Source organism: Haemaphysalis longicornis, unplaced genomic scaffold (assembly GCF_048455015.1).
Source record: "Haemaphysalis longicornis isolate Haplotype H1 unplaced genomic scaffold, Haemaphysalis longicornis Haplotype H1 scaffold_5, whole genome shotgun sequence".
Lineage (NCBI taxonomy): Eukaryota > Metazoa > Arthropoda > Arachnida > Ixodida > Ixodidae > Haemaphysalis > Haemaphysalis longicornis.
In genome coordinates this window covers 77768047-77787808 of record NW_027526385.1, presented here as the reverse complement: position 1 = coordinate 77787808, position 19762 = coordinate 77768047, and the positions used below count along the sequence as shown (strand labels likewise).

The 19762-nt window shown below is 49.9% G+C and overlaps 1 protein-coding gene across 1 annotated transcript in view; it reads left to right on the top strand.

Moving 5' to 3' along the window:
• Positions 1 to 8213, top strand: part of LOC144139298 (uncharacterized) — a 63950-nt gene extending 55737 nt beyond the window's left edge. The window contains exons 9-10 of the mRNA XM_077671691.1: positions 283 to 450; positions 7371 to 8213. Of these exons, the coding sequence (XP_077527817.1) occupies positions 283 to 450; positions 7371 to 7562 (360 nt within the window). The 3' untranslated portion in view covers positions 7563 to 8213. The remainder of the gene's footprint in view (positions 1 to 282; positions 451 to 7370) is intronic.
• Positions 8214 to 19762: the final 11549 nt, after the last annotated feature.

Genomic DNA, 19762 nt, shown 5'->3' with positions numbered 1-19762 from the left:
AACATAGGCACTTGACCGGTACTCGCTGCGTTACGTAGAAATAGACGTTGGGCTGGTTACGATAGCAAGCCAAGAAAATGACCGCGCAAAAAAATACGACGCACTAAAAATGGCGTAGAAAGGCTCCGGAGAAGAAAACGAGGGGTTGGAGAGCAGTGCAGAAAAGAAGGAAGGGGTGGCAGACGACTGCCGTCTTTCTGCGACATTTCAACAAAGCAAGCAGATACGCAGCCATTTTTTCTTCCCGTCAACCTTGCTCTTTCACTGTGGATTCCTGCGCAGTTCGCCAGGAGGCGACCGTTCGGAAGCGCCAGGCTGTTACCCGTGGAAGCTGAGGACTGCACGTACGGCTTCGACAACCACACGCAGACCCACTTTTGGAGGTGGTACTACCGAGGCAAGATGCTGCGCTTCTTCGCGTATGACAAGGCCGACACGCTCGGACCGAAGGTGGGTGCCTCGTGCCGGACGACTTTGGTGAGACTTCCGCTGTGATCGTAAGCCCGCGACGCAGGACTAGTTCCCCTTCTACACTTCGTAGTCTTCTTCGTACGATTGTTGTTCCCCTTGTAGAATAGCGGTGCGAGGTTGCTGCTTTGCCGCGATGTGCCCTCCAGCCAATGTGTAAGAACCCGGCAGCGTCTTCGCGGTCTGCAAAGAGGCTGTGGCTCGAGCTGCTTAAAACGGGGGTAGGAATTTAACTTGACTCTAGTGGTTCGTTGAAGAATTGGTTTACAAAGTAACCCGCTACCGAAAGAAGGGGAGGGGTGGTCTCGCCTTACAGGGACCTTAAAGACAAAGCACAACCGCGTTTTAAAACCATTAACCTTTTGTAACTCAGTCAAATCTGTTACGGCCTCGGTGGACATTTTCACGTTTAAAAAAAGAAATCTCTGAAATATCGCATTACAAAACCTGAGCATCGACCTGGTAGGGGCAGTACCAAAAAAAAACTACCACCTCCCCTCGCGGGAACCCCTGTGTAGATTCGACGCATAGGGGGTTCACGTTGCAGCGTTGGACAGCGGAGGAACGGCGCTGGAACGATGGGGCGGAGGGGCGCAGGCACCGCGTTTTATAGCGCGCATAACGGTGAGGGGGCGCGCCGGCGCCAGTGCGTCTGCCGCGGCTACGACGCAACACAATCCAACAAAATCCACTTTAATCCAATCCAAATCAAATCCAACCTAATCCAAGCCAATCCAATAGAATCCAATCCAATGCCCCTCGCGTGTTCGCTATCGGAGAGGAGAGGGGGAGCGCAACGCCACCTAGACTGGCTCTAGGTGGCGTTGGTGAGCGGCGGAGAGCGAAGCTGGCGCGGCGAGGAGAATGGGGGAGGGGCGGACGCCGGCCAACGTTACTAGGACGCCGGCAACTACGCCGACGCCGGATGGAGGGACAAGGCGGGTGAATGAGATGTGTGGCATCTGAAATTGGCGCAGCTTGCGTAGTGCCAGGATGGAGAAACAGCAGGGCTGGTGGCCCCTGTTCGTTCGCCTGAGACGCGGCTGTTGCACCTGACATGTGTTTCTGAAGTTGCCGCTGTAAGTTCTCCATGACTGGCAGCCTGCCCGGATCGTTTTGTCCGCAGGCTTTCACATCCCTCCCGTTAGAACCCGCGGCGACCGGATTCGCGAACTGGGCATCTGTGCTCCCCACTTCAGGCGCGAACGCACGTGAAGTGGCGAGTAGAAGAGCACGCGAGAAATCACGCCGTAGACGCTGAGCAGAGTGTTCTCGAAAATCGAGCTGGCCGACGCGGGAAGCTCCTCACGAGTCGCTCGCTAACGTGTACCTCTGGTGGGTTGAATTTCCTGACAACGCTCCACGGGGCATCTAAAACCCTAAGCGGCTCTGCAGTTAAAAATCTCGAGCTATTCCACTCTGTTAAGGGGCATGACCAGCGATGCTTGAGCCCTGACTGCACTCGGCGTCCCCACTACAACTACAGAAGACGAGGGAAATTCAAAATGCAGAGACAACTTGACTTGACTACACAACCGCCACCACAGGGAGCCGGAGGAAAGTAGACACGTGAGCGCTTGGAACGTCGATAAAGAGAGGGCGCTGCGAACGCAGACTTGGCCTACGGGGGTCGCACTGCAGCGGCAAACTTTTGAGAAACTTTTATATCCACCTCATACTCCACTGATCTTGAAAATGGTGCGTACTGGTTGCTACATGTAATCGGTTCAAAATGCATATTCAAGTACAGCAACACATAAACTTGAGGTCTAAACAATTTGTTAGTTTTTGAAACGGTGCCTGCTGGTCAATAATCTAAATTTGGAGTCATGACACGTAGAGGGTTAAAGTCAAAATCATTTTTAACCTTAAAACTGGTGCCTACTAACTAATCTACTCGGAATGCATATACGCAGGAGATGTGACGTATAAACGAGAGGTCCCATATATGTATTGAACGGCGTGCGAGTTCGCTGGTGACCGCGAGCTAATGGCGCACGCAAGTGGACATTCGTTTTGCAGCGCCACGCACTCGCGCTTTGAAGGAGCCTGGATTTTTGTTCGAAGGCATCAAAAATGCATGTAGCCGCAGCCATCGGGCTTTCGCTTAAAATGGCTCGCCGTTAGCTGAATCTCGAGAAAATAAAGGTATGACACAGGGTCATTATGTGCATCTTCCCCAATGAACCCTCCCGTCAGGTCTGTTGGCGCGATTGAATAATTATATGCTTCGCATCCACTGAACAATCGTCGGAGGAATCTCTGGGCCTAGTATATGTTTAAGCATAGAGTTTCATACTAATATATACTTGAGAGAAATCTGCCACTGCAGTCGCGGGCTGCCCTGGGCGGCGCCATTGCCGCTAGCGACGTACCTCGCCTACTTGGCTTAGCTAGCCATATGGCTTCTTTTAGGGGCGAAGCTCCTAAAGCCATGGGTCTGTCCATCCCTTGTGTCTCGTGGTACGTGACCGCCGCATGCTTTCGGAGATGTCGCAAAGTGGGCCGCGTTGCACGCGCAAGAACCGGCTGCAACCGGCAGCGCAAACTCGGCATCGGGAGCGCGAGCTTGTCTGTGTTCGCCAACGGAGGCGCGAGCGCACGTGCACTGCGAGGGGGAGATCACGCAAGAGATCACGCCACGAACGCAGGCAGTCGTTCTCGGAGATCGAACGAGACGCAAGGACCTTTGCTCGTTTCCTCTCGTCTTGTTCGGGCACAGGTTCGCCCTAAATAAAAGTTCTTTCTTTACCGTTGTGTCCCATCCTACGTGACAAATTGTGGTGGAGGTGCGGAGTAGTCCTCGATGGCGCGGGGTCTTTCACCAGGTCTGGGCCTGGGAGCATTGACTCCGAAAATAAAAGTTGATTTGTACAATGTACGCACACAGTCTTACGTCTTTCTTAATGATGTAATGGGCGAACTTTCACGGGAGAGTTACGGTTACCGATGATCTCCCCCTCTCGAGCTTCGCCCCACTTATCATCATTCATTCCGTGGATATGGCGTGATTTTTTTTCTCTCGAAGCCAAAATCAACAAAAAAATGGCAACCTTTTTTTCTTGTTCATCGTGCATGAAGCTTCTACACAATCACTGACAAATTAATCTTTCTGGAGGTTCAATTTTATAACAACCAAACAAATTTGATGAACCTTCTACAGTAATATTGTAACGAGAAGACGAGGAAGTGGACTGTGCAGGCTAGTGCGATGGCCATCTTACACCGATGAAGACGAAGACGTTTGGCGTGAGGTTATCGCTCGTGCTGTGATGGGAGAATTGTAAATAGCTTGCATCTCTTTCTGTAAATAGATCGCTTCAGCATCGACCATGGTTCATGCCATCCGTCCTACCGCCACGTAACATGTTTTGGTGGAGGTTGCGGTTCTGATCCGCTTCGTAGACCTTCAGCTACGCCCGTCTCGGTTTCTGAAGCGACCACCTCAAGCATCAAGGATCACTTCGGTCCGCCCCAGCCCCTGTGAGCCATTGGCCTGCGCATTCCCCAGCCCGGTGTCCCCTGCCCGTGATCCAACGAGACCAGCCGACCTGACTAGCCCCGACGAGACCAGAAGCCAACGACATTCCCCTGCCCAGTTCTCCGGCGCGATTCCAAGAGCTTGAGGTTCCTTCGTGGCGTCGGCGGCATCGCTGTTCTGGGGCCCATCTTCATGAACCGATCAGCGTGTGCAGTGGCGGCAAGGACTTCACTGTTTATATTCATTTCATCTTCACCGCACGGGTTCATTGACTGTGGCCTCGACCGGGACGGTCGTTTTGGATGGCGGGGGGATATGTAACGAGAAGACGAGGAAGTGGACTGTGCAGGCTAGTGCGATGGGCATCTTACACCGACGAAGACGAAGACGGTTGGCGTGAGGTTATCGCTCGTGCTGTGATGGGAGAACTGTAAATAGCTTGCATCTCTTTCTGTAAATAGATCGCTTCAGCATCGACCATGGTTCATGCCATCCGTCCTACCGCCACGTAACAATATTGTTGCTTTTCGCAGTCAGAGCCAACTTTCCAGCCTGTCCATGAGCCATGCCAAGGACAAGTGTAACGCGCCTGCCCGGTGCATGACGTAACGCTCGCCGAAGCGCGGCTCCCGTAGGCAGTGGCGCCAGATTTCCCTCTAGTGTATATTAGTATGAAACTCTACGTGTTTAAGAGTGTGGTAACACGCGAGATGCGAATCCACTTCGTTTGGAAGAGGGCACGTGGATTTATGCGCACAGAAAAAAAAAGGCAAGCAATACCAACTTAAACGCTAATCGATGACGATAAGAGGCTAGACTATGAGCAGTTGAAGCATAAAAACAGATAGGTTGGACGCAGATAAAGTGTATCTATTATCAAAAATGTCTCATAGGTGTGGCTGTTTAAACTTCACTGGTCACCCTCCTTCACAGAGTGAAAGATTCAATGGTGCGGCCCAGAGCGCACCCGTGTGTTGCGCTTAATTGTACGATAGATTCTATACGCACGTGCATCTGCACATGGTGAGTCATATTCCCGTATCACCTGCCATCTTTAAAGGGACCCTGCAACACCTTCGATAATTTTTTTCACTATTTCCTTCGTGTCCGGAAGCACTGCGAAAGCTACAGTTCTTTGGTCCGTCTGTATGTCCATCTGTCTCCAAGTCGATTGTAAGCCGATAAAGTGAAACAGAAACTGCGCAATAGTCTTATATACCCGCAGCCAAATCTAGACGTCTAAGTCCGGTGTTACAGTTATCGTCAGCACGGAGCGGCACTGTGTGATTTTCTCGTCGCGCCAGATACGCCTTCCTTTTCTGCTTTGTTTTTGTGGCTTTATTTTTAAAGTTGCTACCGAAAAGCGTTCGTTGCTGCAACTGAAGCAAAAACCGGCCAACAGCCGCTGCGTGGCCTGAGTGACGTAATTCGAGCCCTCAAAGAACGTCAAGACCTGGAAAGAAAGAAAAATCTTTTGAGCGAATTTCCCAGTTATCTGATGAGCATAGAGCGGTAATTTTTGGGCGAGGTATACTTTGCGACCCCCTAATCTAAGTATTGGGTGTATTGGGTGACTACGTTCTGCAAGCATTTAATATTTCATAAAAAAGTTAAAAAAAGGGTTGCAGGGTCACTTTAAAGGGACCCTGTAACACTGCTCTAACTTTTTAACACCGAAGCTGTTCTAGGGCAGGACCTGACGACATTCGGGGCTGGTATCGTGTCACGCTCTTTCGGGAGCAGGTACCACCGCCGCGAAAAATCGGTTCCCAGTATAAATATATTAGCAAAAAATAAGAGTGGACTAGGCTAGGGCATCCATATTATGATATGAGTTGGCTTATATTGGCCCTGAAAAAATGACTTCCCAGGAGTGAATTTGTGCTTAGATTTGAAGCCCTCGTTAAGGAAATCGGTATATGCTTGGTCTGTATAAGCTGGCTTTGCCACATTGCAATTCTGCAGTGAAGCATCGCCATCTACGGAGGGAGTGTGGTTTCAGAAAACGGCAGCAACTCTTTTACCGGAACTATTCGAAAATAGATCATATAACAATTAGCCGCTAAAACGACTCTAACGTTACGTATAAGAAAGAAGCTGAAGCTAAATGGAACGTTCGTAAATGCAACCTACAGCTCCGCTCTATTGCACAGATTTTACCCTGGGTGGTACTAGGTTTATTTTTTAAAGACCATAGCCTTTCTTTTGCTACCTAATCGCAGAAATTTTGGTCCGTCTGTCTGTCTGTCTGTAGCTAGATTCAGCCACCTGGCCAAAGGGAAACACAAATTGCGCAAAAGTCTTATATACCCGCAGCCAAATCTAGACGTTTGAGTCCGGTGTTAATGTTCATACTTGTCAACATTGTTGAACTTGAACAAGACATTACGCAAATATAAGGCGGAAAATAAGTGAGGGATATTTGCAGCGTTTCTTTATTTAAAAAATTCACGGATGCTTGGTTTTTTGCGATAACAAATGAAATAGTACATCAACTGCAGAAACCCGTCGCCTGCTGCTGCGTGCGCTACCTGGTGGCATTTCAAAATCAAACGGCAACAGCAACGAAAAGTTCCAGTAGATAGGTTCCATGTTTCGCTTGGAACGCTCGGGGAGTAGGGCAACATGGTTCAATAAACGTTGCAGTAGGGTACCTCGATTCACGCGCGTCTCCGCCGTACGGCAGCGCTGGCATCGAGGCGCCTGAGTTGGAGCAGTGGAACGCGGTAAATTTAAATTGACTGGAGCAAACCTCTACCGTGCTTACCTTGGGAGGAACGACACGGGAGAGGAACAGCATGAAAGCTGAGCGGGAAAGACAAAGGAGGAGTTTACTCGCCAGGGGCGCGAGTCGACTACCGTCTTTCGTCGACATTTGCAACGAAAGAAGGCGGCCATCTTTTAAATCATGAATGCCTTCACAGCGTCGTCAACAATCACACCCAGTATTTAGATTTGGGATCATATATCACTCAGACAAATAATACTGCTCTGTGCTCAATAAATAACCCAGAAACTTGCTCGAAATACTTTTTTTCTTTCTCAGTTTAGACTCAAGTGACGTCAGTCGAGATACCTTGTAAATTTGGCCCGGCCGTCCTCTCAGTTGCAGCAATAAACGTATTCGATACCCCATTACACAAAACTGCACGAAAAGCAGCGCAGAAACTGGGAGACGCATCTACTGCAACGAGCAATTCACGCAGGACCGCTCACTGGTGGCCATAATTTCAGTTTCGCAGTGCCTGCAGACGGGAAGGAAATAGTGAAAAAGTTTATCGGCAGTGTTTCAGGGTCCCTTTAATGCGAAAGTTTATCTTTCACTTTGAAGGGAAGCATGTGTTGTTTTGTGCACCACGGCCCGCACGCTTCCGTAGTGAGAGCGGAGAGACCTGCCTTCTCGTCTTCCCCCATCACGCAGGTGACGCAGCTACTAAACGCCTACCCGGATGACAAGTGCATCGTGTTCGACGATCTGGGGGAAGACGGCAGAGGTGCCACGCTGTCCGCGGGTGGCACCACGGTCGAGTTCAAAGCATACGAGCTGCTCCACGCCGTCGTCAAGGCCATGACGGCGCGGTACGGGCCGGCCTTCCCCGCGCAATATTACTGACGACGACGACGGACGTGACGTCGCCACTTAGTCCAGTGACGCCACCGGAAGTCGTCATAGACACCACGACTGGCGCCCTCCTTCATGATGTCAGCTTCACCTGCCCCTTTGTTGATTTATCTATCGCTGTCCTGTTCAGAGATGCTCGCGAAGAGCCTGGTTTTAACTGTTGTTAGGACGGATGTTATCACCGGTATCACCCTTTTGACGCACAAAACGACTGGCTCAATTGGCTTACAAGAGTCCGAACCAATAATATTCAAAACCGCGTGCATTGGTGCTTCTAACGATGGCCTTCCGTCCTTTTAGCTATTTATATATTTATTAAAACTAAGTGCCCACTCACAGCGCGGTCCTTTCTCGGGTGACGCACCATACTGTCGGTCGCAAAATAAATCGGACCAAGGGAGCGTTGCGCGATAACTATCGGCGCGACGCCTTCCGGCCGAGCGCCTGCTGTCGAGATAGCTGAGGCATGGCCATGCTGATGCTTCGTTTCTCTTGAATGTGGCCCCCGGTGCGCGGTGCGCGGTGCTCCGAGCCGCACGGCCCTAAAAGGAACGCTAAGAGACAAGAATTGTTCTTAGACAGCTTTACTTCGGGACCTCCTTCTCCACTAACATCAATTGTGCATGCTAAACAATTATTGCATAAACCTTGAACAAACCTTTAATCGAAACCTTTATGAGGGATCAAAAATTCTTCAAATGTGCTCTCAAATAGCCTTATCAGCCATTGCGCTCAGAAACAAAAAATTTTGTCGAATCAAAGTTCCCAGCCGCCGCCCCTCAGACTGGAATTTTGCCTAATTTGTAGTAATCGTCGCTCTACGGAGCTTGGGCCTCCCGAGCTTGGACACCGCCGAATCTGGAAGTTATGTAACAAAAATTTGATGTAAAAATGTGCAAGCATTTAGAAAACTGTCTACCGAAAAGGAGCATTCAGTTAATCCTCTAACTGCATTGTTGTTTTCTATATATCTTGCGAAATATGGTTAGAAGTAGACAAATACGTTTGGCTATTTATTTTTCTATAGTGTTTCGTTTCTATTTGCCAATGATGTATACTTACACGGTTGCCAGTTTAGGCTTATCTAAACTTCATCGCCACGCTCTCTCTGCATCTCAACTCCGCGAAGTATATGTTTTTGCAGAGATCCTTGTCATAGAGAATTTTTGGTACACTTTTATCAGTTTTATTCGTTTTTGAGCACTTATTTTTGCGGAATGTTAATTTTTGCCTTCGCTTTGTGGAAGCTGTGTATAAGGTACATATTGTCACGCGACGACCGGACAAAGAAGAGACGAACCATGCGTGACGGTTGTGCGATATATTCCCAAGACGATAAGACCTATGTACACCCAAGAGCAGAAGTTTACGGACCACGAAAGCTGCAATTTTGAGTTATTTCTGTGCCGCACGGCAGCCCAGAGTACTATTTGCGGTAGTTTTCATTAGTTCAGTACTTGTACGACATCTTGCATGCATTCGACAGTTTGTCGGGCTGCTATAGGAAGAAAAATGACCTTAAATTGCCGCTTGCCTGGTCCGTAAACTTTTAATCGTGGCTGTACATGCGGTCATGGCAGTCCTCTGGGATGCGTGGGGCCTGCTCCTTAGTCGTCTTCACTCATGGGGAGGCACAGTGCTTGGCTACTCTCTGGACTTCGTCTCACTCACGAGGCCTTTCACCCCCGGTTGAAAGCGACCGGCCCGATCGATGCCGCAGCAATGTGACGACTGCAGTGCGGACGAGTGATGTAATAAAAACCCTGGAGAAGTGCTTGCCACCACGGATGAGAACGATCTCTCATATAATGTCCAGTTCGCAACAGCGGTGGGAAAGCAGCGATGAACCGTCTAAGGTAGTCAGGAGCACGTACGACTGGTAGTTTAAAAAAACTTGTTGCGGGCTAGTTGGTTCGTGATTTTTAAATATGTTTACACAAAAAAACCAGACGGTACACCAAAAAGGAGACAGAACAAGCGCTTGTCCTGTCTCCTTTCTTGTGGGCCGTCTTTGGTTTTTTTTTTTTTTTTTTTGCGCTAAACGTATCTAAGAAGCACCTACAACTGCAGGGCTGGGAGCACGGCCTCAGCGGATATGTTTACCAGACGATGGTGGTACCAGTGATATGGCTCATACCCACTCAGGGAGATTGGCCAGAAAGTGAGCGCCTTACCGAAAGAAACTATGCAGTTTTTTGTGGGGAAAGAAAAATGATTAAATATTAGAATGGATTAGCTTGATGACTCAGGCGATCAGTGAAGTCTTCTTCCTCTTCTTTTTTTTAGGGTGATGGCACATACCCAGTGAGGGGGATTGGCCATGGATTAATATTGGTCTAATTAGAAAAAGGTGCATACTTCGAACCAAAAAACAATGATACGTAGCAAAAAAGCACACTTATTTTTAGGGGTGGGCGACGACAAATTATAGGGAATGGGCTGTTGTTGTATGGCACCACCGTGGCTTTAGCAAACAGCGCCGCCCGTGGCGAACCGCTCGTCAGTGGAGTGCCGGTGGCGGTCAGCGCGACGTACTTTTGAAAGAGTTTATGTTTTTCTGCTGCGATGCGGCTTGAAAAGGCTCGATAACCCAGAAAAAAATTGACATTGCTAAATATTTAGTGGAGGCGACCCCCGGCGACATCTCCGATTGAAGGAATGGTGCACGTGTTTAGGTTCCGGGCTGATCTTCAGGCGTTGACGAGTGTACAGGGGGATGCGTTGGAGTTCGTGTTGAGGGCAGGGGTTGCTCTGCCAATGCTTCGGAGAACGCGTCTACCTGAGGGAGTGAGGGCTACGCGATAGAGGTGGGGCTTGCGCTGTACTTCAGACGCTCACCGAGCGTATTCTGCAGGCCGAGGCGAAGCAGACGCTCATTGGAAGTGTAAGCTGAGAGCCAAGGGCAGCTTTGTCACTTTTGCAGATTAGAGCATCGAGCTGGTTGGCGTCCTGTGGTTTTAGGTTGACAAAAGAAGTTCCATCGGTTATCCGGTATTGGGAAGCCAGGGGCTGCGTCCACTGTTGGGAATTTCACCGCTGACTCCACTGTTGCGAACCATGGTAGCGTGGTCGATGTGGGCCGAGGTTGGTGAAGTGCCGGGGCAGTCATGATGGGCAAGTTGACGAAGAAGAAAACTTTATATACAATAATACAAGTATTTACATCTTGGTATGAGAGCGGGCAGTGCGCTCCTGCGCGCGCGAGATTAAATAGGCACGTTGGGTCCCTTCCCCTTCACCCTTTTTCTCCGGCTGACGTCAGGAGGCACCAATCCCACAGTTCATGGCACTGATAGGAGCGCCACCACGCAAAACACACGCGCACACGCACGAGAGACCCCTCCTCTCCTGGGCAGGTGAGCGCCAGGTTGCTCCCGCCGTGGCAATCCGCCGTGGTCAGAGCCCCCTTTGTCCTGGCGATGTTGCACTACCACGAAGACGCCTTGCATCCCTCGGTGGTAATATTCTTCGAGTGGCCTATTGAACACAATACGCCACAAAAGGGCAAGACAATGAGGCGCGGGCACGCCGCTGAGGCTTGTTGTGCAGGGCGCCCAGCATTGCTTTTGTTAGCACCCCCACTGGCAGGTTAGCGCTTTGAGAAGCCGCGAGGTCGCTGAAAGGCGCATAGTTCAAGTAGGCGCAAAGTTCGCCACTGTAAATACGCCGGTTCGTGGCAAGGCGATGAGGGAGGGTCAAAGGCAGGTTTTCGGGGAATCAGTGTCGCAACACCGGCTAACCAGCTGTGCTTGGACCAGGTGGCTGGTTTCTTGTTCTTTGAGGCCATGAGTGGATCCCCGTATCCTTCGTATTAGGTGAGTGAGCTGTGTGGCCGTTTTATGTAGCTGAGGCGGGAGGATTGAGCCGGAACCATCGTAGGGGATCCGGAGGGTGGGGTCTTAGTAAACGGGAAAGCCCTGGATGGTAACTTGCGAATCGGGAGTAGCCAAAGCATGCCGACCTCCTGTGCGGGCGCTAAGGACGAGGATGGCCTGTTTGTTAGCTTCGTATGTCAAACCCCTGGGGGTAGATAGTCGACAGTTTTGTCGATGGCTTGTGGGAAAGTGCCTTGTTGCGCGCCGCTGGAACCCTGCATTGCCTAAATGGTCGGATCTTCCGCATAAAGAGCGTGTTGTAGCCGGGGATAGCTTGTAGGTGAGTCGGTAAGTTAAGGAGGGCAATATTAAACAATGGCGAAATAACGGCGCCTTGGGGGGTGCCTTTGGCCGGCGTGTAAAACGTGGGAGATTGAAGGGGCCCAAGTCGAGCGTTGCGATCCGGATTCCGAGAAAAGCTTTTACGAAGTGGAACGTCTTGTTTCGGCAATTGGTCGTTGTGAGGTTTTCCAAAATCGCTTGATGCGTGACGTTATCAAACGCGCCCTTGACGTCGAGTGTTGGGATGGCCCTAGGAGTAGCTCTTCTCACATGATCTAAGACCTGTTCCTTGAGCTGAATTAGCACGTCTTGCATGGAGAGGTGCTGTCGAAACCCGAACATGGTTAGTAGATACATGTTGTGATCTTCCAAGTACGTAGGTAGACGTCGATGTACTAAGTGTTCAAAACGTTTGTTGAGGCAGGGCGTCAGAGAAAAGGGCCGAAGGGTCGTGTGAGAGAAGAGCTTGTCTGGATTCGGCATTGGAGGGATGGCCGAATGTTTCCATTGTTCAGGTAAGGTGCCGTCGTCCCGGTGGCGGTTGTACAGTTCGAGAACCGCCTGCAGCGTGTATTCGCCCAAATTTCGGAGATCGAGATATGTGAGTTAATCCTTGCCTGACGTAGTATTCCGTTTCAAGCGGGCAAGTAGAGGGTGGAGTTCGGTAAGGATAAGGGGGAGTCCAGCTCATCATACGCCTGGCCAGTGTAGTGTGTTTCGGGAGGTTCGATAAGAAGCTGGATCTCCAAAAAGGTGCGGTTGGATGGACCTCAGGAGGTCTTGAAAAGAGAACGAGCTGTTCCGAATCAATATTTGTATTTTATGGCTTGTTTGCCGCCGGGTAGTGGTGTCGTTGACAAGGGACCAGAGCAGGTGCCAGGTTTTCTTCGCGTGCAGAATGCCTTGGAGCACGTTGCAAAAGGAGTGTCGATTCTGTCGTTGAAGATGAGCGGCGTACATCTGCGCTTGCTGTGTGAGAAGGGTATGCGTTTTTTAAGCAACGGTTGTGTTTCTGGTGATCTAACGTTTTTTAGGCTTTGACGAGCATCCCAGATGGGCATGAGATGGGGGTCAGTGGCTACATGGAGTACTGTCAGTGAGCGCACTTTCTTGGGTGTGCTTCTGGACCCGCTGCTTAAGCAGCAGTGTCCAATAGTTAAGATTTTGGTCTATGGTGGGGGGATGAATCGAGTCATCTTGAAACTCCATTCCGCCTAACCAACTGCATTCATCTTGATGAATAGGGTTGATTAGGCGGGCGTGGCCTTCCGAGTAGTCAGCCCCAAAGTCGGTGCTCGGATATAGATGTTATGATGGTCGCTGCCGAGACTTCAATCCACACATGACCATCTGACGCCGTGAATATATTTTTGTGAATGTTAAATTAACCCATATACTGCACTTGACATAAAAATACTCGAGGAAATACCGAAAAAACCAATAGGGTTCGTTTTCGGCCGGTATGACCGCAATTTTTCTCCCTCATCCCACGCATGCTCATTGTCGTTTGAACCCCTTGCTTTTCGACGAACACATGATCGCATCACTCGGCTACACAAGATAGTACACGGCTGCAGTTCAATTGGAGCACCGATTACTTTTTGTCATTCAGCCCGACGAACAACGCACCGATTTCACCCACTCAACATTGTTCCCTTCCAGCCATTTGGAAATTGCTTTAGGCGTTCCTTTTTTCCACCTGGAGTTGAGATTCGGAACGACCTAGATGGTTCTTTGATCGAAAAAATAATTGCACTCTTTTTGAAAGAACTGCCTCATCAGATTTTGTAATGTGTTTTATATGCTTTGTATGCTTTTTGGTGTTGCCTAATGAATGTTCTTTTTTTTTCTCTTTTATGATTTGCCCACTCGTGCTATGTCTCGTGTATCGAGACAGCAGTATCTGTAAATAAATAAATAAATCGGGTGTGGTATAGCGTGAAACCAGTCCGGGTGGCGATTGTAAGGTCATTTTGTATGACTAACTGAGCCGTACCTTTCTTCGAGGCGCGTGTATATGCCCAAGCCGTAAGCGGGGCATTGAAATCACCGGGGAGGAGTAGCGGGTGGTCTTTGGCTTTGAGCGTAGCTGCATGCAAGAGCGGCTCGTTGGTATGAGGACTACACACGCTGGGTTAAGAGAGCCGGGTGGAGATGACTTGAACAAAGTTATAGGAATGGTCTTTGAACAAAGTTATAGGAATGGTCTGGCTGAGCTGGTGTGGTTGGGTCGGGTGGGAAGGAAGTACAAGGATGGCTGCGCGGTTTTGCGGGTCCTGAATGAAGGCGCTGTATTGTGGCAAGCGAGCGGTAGGAGTATTTGTTTCTCTGAGAGCAATGGTATCTGGCGGGTCCTGTAGGGTGATGGACGCTAGCTGTTTCACTTACTACTAAAGGATCGACAATTCTATTGGTATACGACACGGAGGGCCTCCGGAGCGCTAGTCATGGTTTGTGTGATTCTTAAGCTTATTGGTCGGGTGGGAGGACGCCAGGGTGTCTTCTATGCCCTGGTTAGCCTGTTACAACTTGCGCTGTCGGTCTGTGACCGCCTGAATGCCAGAGCATAGTGGGGCAAGGCTATCTCCTTGGACGTCGATGAGTTGTTTTAGGCCATCGACTGGCTTAGTGTTGATGGTGGTGTTTATCTGCTCGGATGTGAGGACGAGTGGTGCGGCCGGTGGGGGGCAGCGGATGCAACGAGGGCCTCAATCTTCTTGGTGAGAGTGTCCAGTTGTTTTTGAAAACGTAGTCGTGGTTCTTTGAGCTCCGCTATCAGGGATTCGTAAGTAGGAAGACTGGCGGGAAAGGTATTAGGGATTGGGTTGGGATCAGCGCGATAGTTGCGAAGTGCGCCTGACCACAGCTCATCTGTGCTTGAAGATTAGGCTGGGATCTGGGGAGGGGGTCCATTGGTAAAGTATAGGAAGCGCAGCGAAATCTTAAGTGCAGTAGGCCGGCTAGGGGTTCGTGGTTGGGCTGGCTGCGAGGTTTGCGAGGAGCTGGGGTGGGAAGCAGGCGCTTCGGACAGTCTTTGTTGGCCGTGAGCGGAGGGCCCTCACCTAGCTTGCAGCGTGGAACGCAGCGGTAATCCGGTGGAGGGTTGGAGATGCCGCAAGTTGGGCCGCGTGGCTTCTCGGGTTGGGGGCACACGTCCTGACGGTGGCCGACGTCGCCACAACACTTGCTAGTTTGAAGGGCACGACTGTAGGGGCGGCAATGCACCAGCGCCCAGTCAAATTTTGCGAAGAGTGGTATACGCTCAGCCCGTTGAAGGTGAGCAGTGCACACCTTGTGTGTCTTATAATCGAGGCGTGAATTAACTATCGCTGCCGTTAGTTCGAGCAAGTGTTCATTCTCAATTTTTTCCGCGATGCCAAGAATAACGCCCCTGGATGTACAGGAGGGTGGCTTCATGTCGGTAGTAACATCGTAGATGGTTCACGAAGATTGGTGGTTACTTGAGATATATGCTATCGTCCAGGTAGGTATCCGAAGTGAGGTGGTCGGCCAGCTATAGGTATCCGGAGTGCCGGCGACAATGAGGTTTGGCCCCGGCTGGGCTTGGAGTGTGATTTCCTTCCGGAATTGTAGGTCTGACCTCTGGCTGGTGGTTGCGAGGCTGCAAGTCAATTCTCATGTGGCGCAGTCAATGAATCGGAGAACGCCGTGGGGGCGGAAAACCGAAACAGGGTAGGTTTCGTGAAATTATGAAGGGGTATCGGGCGGGCAGTTGCAGTACACTTGGTGGCATCGGGAGAATTGCGTACCCCGCTGTGAGTCAGGGATGGTCGCTGCCGCGATTTATAACTTGTGTCTATGGGTTTGGGGGTGGCACGGTACGACCGCTAAGGGGGTCGAAATCCATTGTTCCGGCCGGCTTGTTCGCAGAGTTGAAGGCTTCCTGGGCGGTTGGTTGTAGTGGTGCGCTTTTGCCGGTAGTGAGTGCTGTATCTATCCTAGGAGAAAAAGCCGTCGCTGGCTGGGAAGACGTGTCAGCAGGCACGCATAGGAGCGCGCTCGCAGACGGCGGGGCGGCGGGGAGACAGCCGGTCGCGCTAGCCGTGGAAAGTAGGCCTAGTTGCGGCACCAGCGCGGTCGAACTGGAAGGGTGCCTTATTGATACTCCCGTATGTCGGAGAGGGGCACACAGCGCGTCAACCGGGTCTGTATGACTTCCGATGACCAGTGGAAGTGTCAGTTAGGTCGGGATCATCGATAGATCACAGGCAGGCCGTTGGAAACGTGAGTCGAAACGAGGCTCGAGTGCCTGTGTCGGCCCCTTGGCGGCGATCTGTTAAAAAAAGTGTTCACAGTTTTGAAGTAGCGGTGGAATGCAGCCTCCTTCCCAAGGGGAGATTGCATCGTCGAGGCGGATTAGGCTAATGAAGCCACTGTACGGGGTGAAAGCACCCGATTCAGCTGCTGGGTATCGGCAGATTGTGCGAAATTATTTTTCTGTGAGACGGAGTTCGTGCGAATTCTTATTGGAAATTCCGGTGCTTGCGGAAAAAACAACGCGAAAAAAATAAACAACGTTAATAGAATGACGTCGAAAATTTTATTCGAGGGATAAACATTTTAGTTTCCTGTACCTTTGATCAATACCAAGCGAAGCTGACTTATAAATGAGGTAAGACTCCCGAACATCGCAATCCCGGTGGGTTTTAAAAATATATTCTAATCTTTTGGCTTTGAAGTGTTCAAATGCATTACCGGGACCATTCACATGCCTTGACAAACTGCACAAAGGAGAACTTTTGCGGGAGAGCGGTGATTATTGAATCCCATACGAAACGGCGTTGCAGTTTGGCCGATATATTGTTATATACAAATCAGGCTTTTTTTTCGAAATAAGCCAGATCCAGAGGCTGAAATTGAGTCGAATAAAACTTCTGCGACAAGAAAAACTCGGCAATTTTCCCCTAAAAAAGTGGTGGCTCGAGAATAGTAGAGCTATCACCCTGAAAACGTGCACGCACATCATAGTTCGTATCGAAAATGAGCCCGATCCTGCTGCTTCATAGATCATAGTGAGCCACATCCATTTGCACAATAGGAGTTTCCTTTTGGCTCGAGTGCACTGTCGTGATAAATTGAAATACGAACAACGGAGCGCGTGGCTTTCAGTATGTGCCACGCCTCCTGCGGCGTGCCGCGTATGCGCAGTGCGAACACGTTGTGAGAGTTTGTGTCCAACCATCGCCTCCTGTACTTACAATGCCAAACGCATCGCGCACTTTCCAATCGGGGTGAGTGATACGCCTGCAGTGCCCGCATGTCGCGAGGTGGGGCCCCGAGCTGAACCGGGATCACGCAACCGTAACTGACTTCGAGAGCGGTTTGTACATTGTTGCCAAGGCAACCGATGTCGTTTGTCAAAGAAATTGCGCTCGCACCAGCGCTAGAAAGCTCGATCAGAGCTGCGGCGGAGCATGTTTTGCCAATGTCGCCCCAAGCTGAACTGATCACGTGATTCAAGCGCTGGGTAGGCTACCGATTGGGGAAGAGTGGCCAGAGTAGAAGGAGAGGGCTTGGATGGCCGTTCCGGGCTGATGCGTTTGGCACGTAAAAATACCGGAGGCGATGGTTCAACGTTCTAATGCAAACACCGTCGTTTGGCATGTGAGCGTTTCGGTTTGTGTTCCCGCCGCGTTAAGCGCCCACTCACGCAAGCGTTATCTAACTTTGTAGCTGCCGTGAGTGAAAACGGCGGACGCAGCTAAATTCCTTTATTCTTTGTTTCCTGCTGAGCGCCCAACGGACTATGTAAATACGGTGGTCTTTCCATATCAAGGTTGGTCACGAACTCTCATAACTCGTTCGCACTGCGCATGCGCGGCCCGTCGCCAGGATGCCCGGAGTGTACTGAGAGCCACGCGCTCCGTTGTAAGTATTTCATTTTATCACGGTAGTACAGACTGTTTCGTGGGTGTTTTCGTATATTTTTGTTTTGCTTTTCGGAGCTGGCTTATTAAGAATTCACATCGGAAATCTGTATTACGAGTTCGGCGAATGATCTGTTTCCTGATGTCAACGACGAAGTGAACTGAAGAAGCGAACGAAATGAAACAGAAATGCGGAACAATGATTTCATTTCGTCTAACCCGTCCCTACGAAATAACGTTGGTTATATTTGTTTTGTACTCCCAAATTTGCCATTTTAGTACTCAACTAAATAGCCACTGCTTACAAGCCCTGCAAATGGCACCCCACCCCCCCCCTCCGAGAGTACGAACCACTTCATTAAGGCGAGGAATAAGATATGAGCAGACTTCTTGCGAGGTGTTTTGGAAATTCCTGGCGAAGCAATGACGAGCTTTCTTGCTTCGAGAGTGCATTCAGGCGTTCCCAAGAAAATAATCCTGGGGAAGAATTGGAAAAGAGCTGCTAATGGTGCCAAGAGGACTCACCTTTTCTCCATGTATAGTTTTACTGTTCTTGAAGCCCTGTTGCATATTTTAATGCCTTTTCAGCCGAAACTCAAACGCACCATGCTTGTACATCAATTTAAATAAAGTTTTCATATGCATGCCGCATCAACTTGAGTGTTTCACTTCAATATGAGCCAAATCGGAACTTTTCATCCCAATATTGCACCAATTACCAGCATAACTTTTAATTACTTGTGGACATAAACTTCCCCTAACTGACATGTAAATTTTATCATATAATCGCTTTGACGGCGCTGTATTTAGGTACGCTAAAAAACAAGCTTTTTTCTCAAATTCGCGTTAGGTCGATCTGGCTCATCTCGAAAAAGACACGCCTCAAGTAGTGCGCTCTAGTAGGTATAGGCTCCGGAACGATCGCCGGGTGGCGCTGCACTCTCCCCGGAGGGGGAGTACGCCGGGCCGGCGGCCTATTCGGCACGTGCTTTTTTCGCTGCGCGCGTGCTGCATTTCTCGCGCTAGGAAGAGGGCTGGGTAAAATTTTCTTTCGACTTATGAAAGCATACACATTAGCACGTGTCCAGCAAGTTCGGTTTACACGTAGAGTAGCTACTGGGTCCATTTTTGCCGGTGCATGTCTTGTCGTCTGCTAGAGACGCGCCGTCTGCTACGCGCCGCTCGAACGGCCGAGCGCCCCGGCGGTTTCACAGGATAAAGAGTGCTCTTGTGAAGCAGTCGCCTCCCGGCCCGCTCCTCCGCGTCTGGCAAGTGCACGCGCAGCTCGCGCTGTCTCCCGCACCGCCTGAGGCATCCAGCCCCCTACTCACGAATGCGAAGAAAGCGACCGCCTGCTTCGCGAGCCACTTAAGCCAGCACGTACAAAGGGCGGCGGGAACACTCCTCACTCGCCCGAAAGGAAAATATTAACTGAAAGTGAAGCAAACCCCCCATATTGTTGCATGGTCAGCTGCCACGACAGTAACAAGGCGAAAGAAGAGGATCCATTCGTTAAATTCTGCATATTCCCCGCGAAAGCGCACCAAAAGGATAGATGGTAAGCATGGATCACTGCGGTTCGAAAGGTGAAATAAGTTGACACATTTTTGTTTGTATCTGTGTGCTTTCAGTTTACATTACCCGGCTTTGAAAATGCAAACTAGTGTTCTAACGAGTCCTCCCCTCTACACTTTTTTAATGCATGCTGCCAATGATTGTTTTCCGCTATAATAAATGAACTTCGGAGTTGTTTAGCTGGTGCCGTTCGATATCGTCCATATATAACACAATAGGTTGACATTTTGCATGGGTAAAAAAAATAGTTTCTAGCGATTTACCTGGCTGTAGTAGGTCTGGTCCGTCTTGTCATTGTGACTTGTGTTCTGGACGGGATTGCTGCGTTGTTCGCTTTTTTCCCACATTTAGCAATACTGGTAATTAGAAGAGGTATACATCAAATTCTGTATATTATAGTAATTAAAAGTTATACGCCACAAGCTGTTCTGTTGTTTCCGCGAACTGTCACGCTAACCCATACTTGTACTCCAAGCGGGTGACAAACATTGCAAACAAAAATTTCTTCAAGGACAAGTAAAATTGAAATGCGGCGCTGTCAGCGCACCCCTTATTAGCGTGTGCCTTTCTA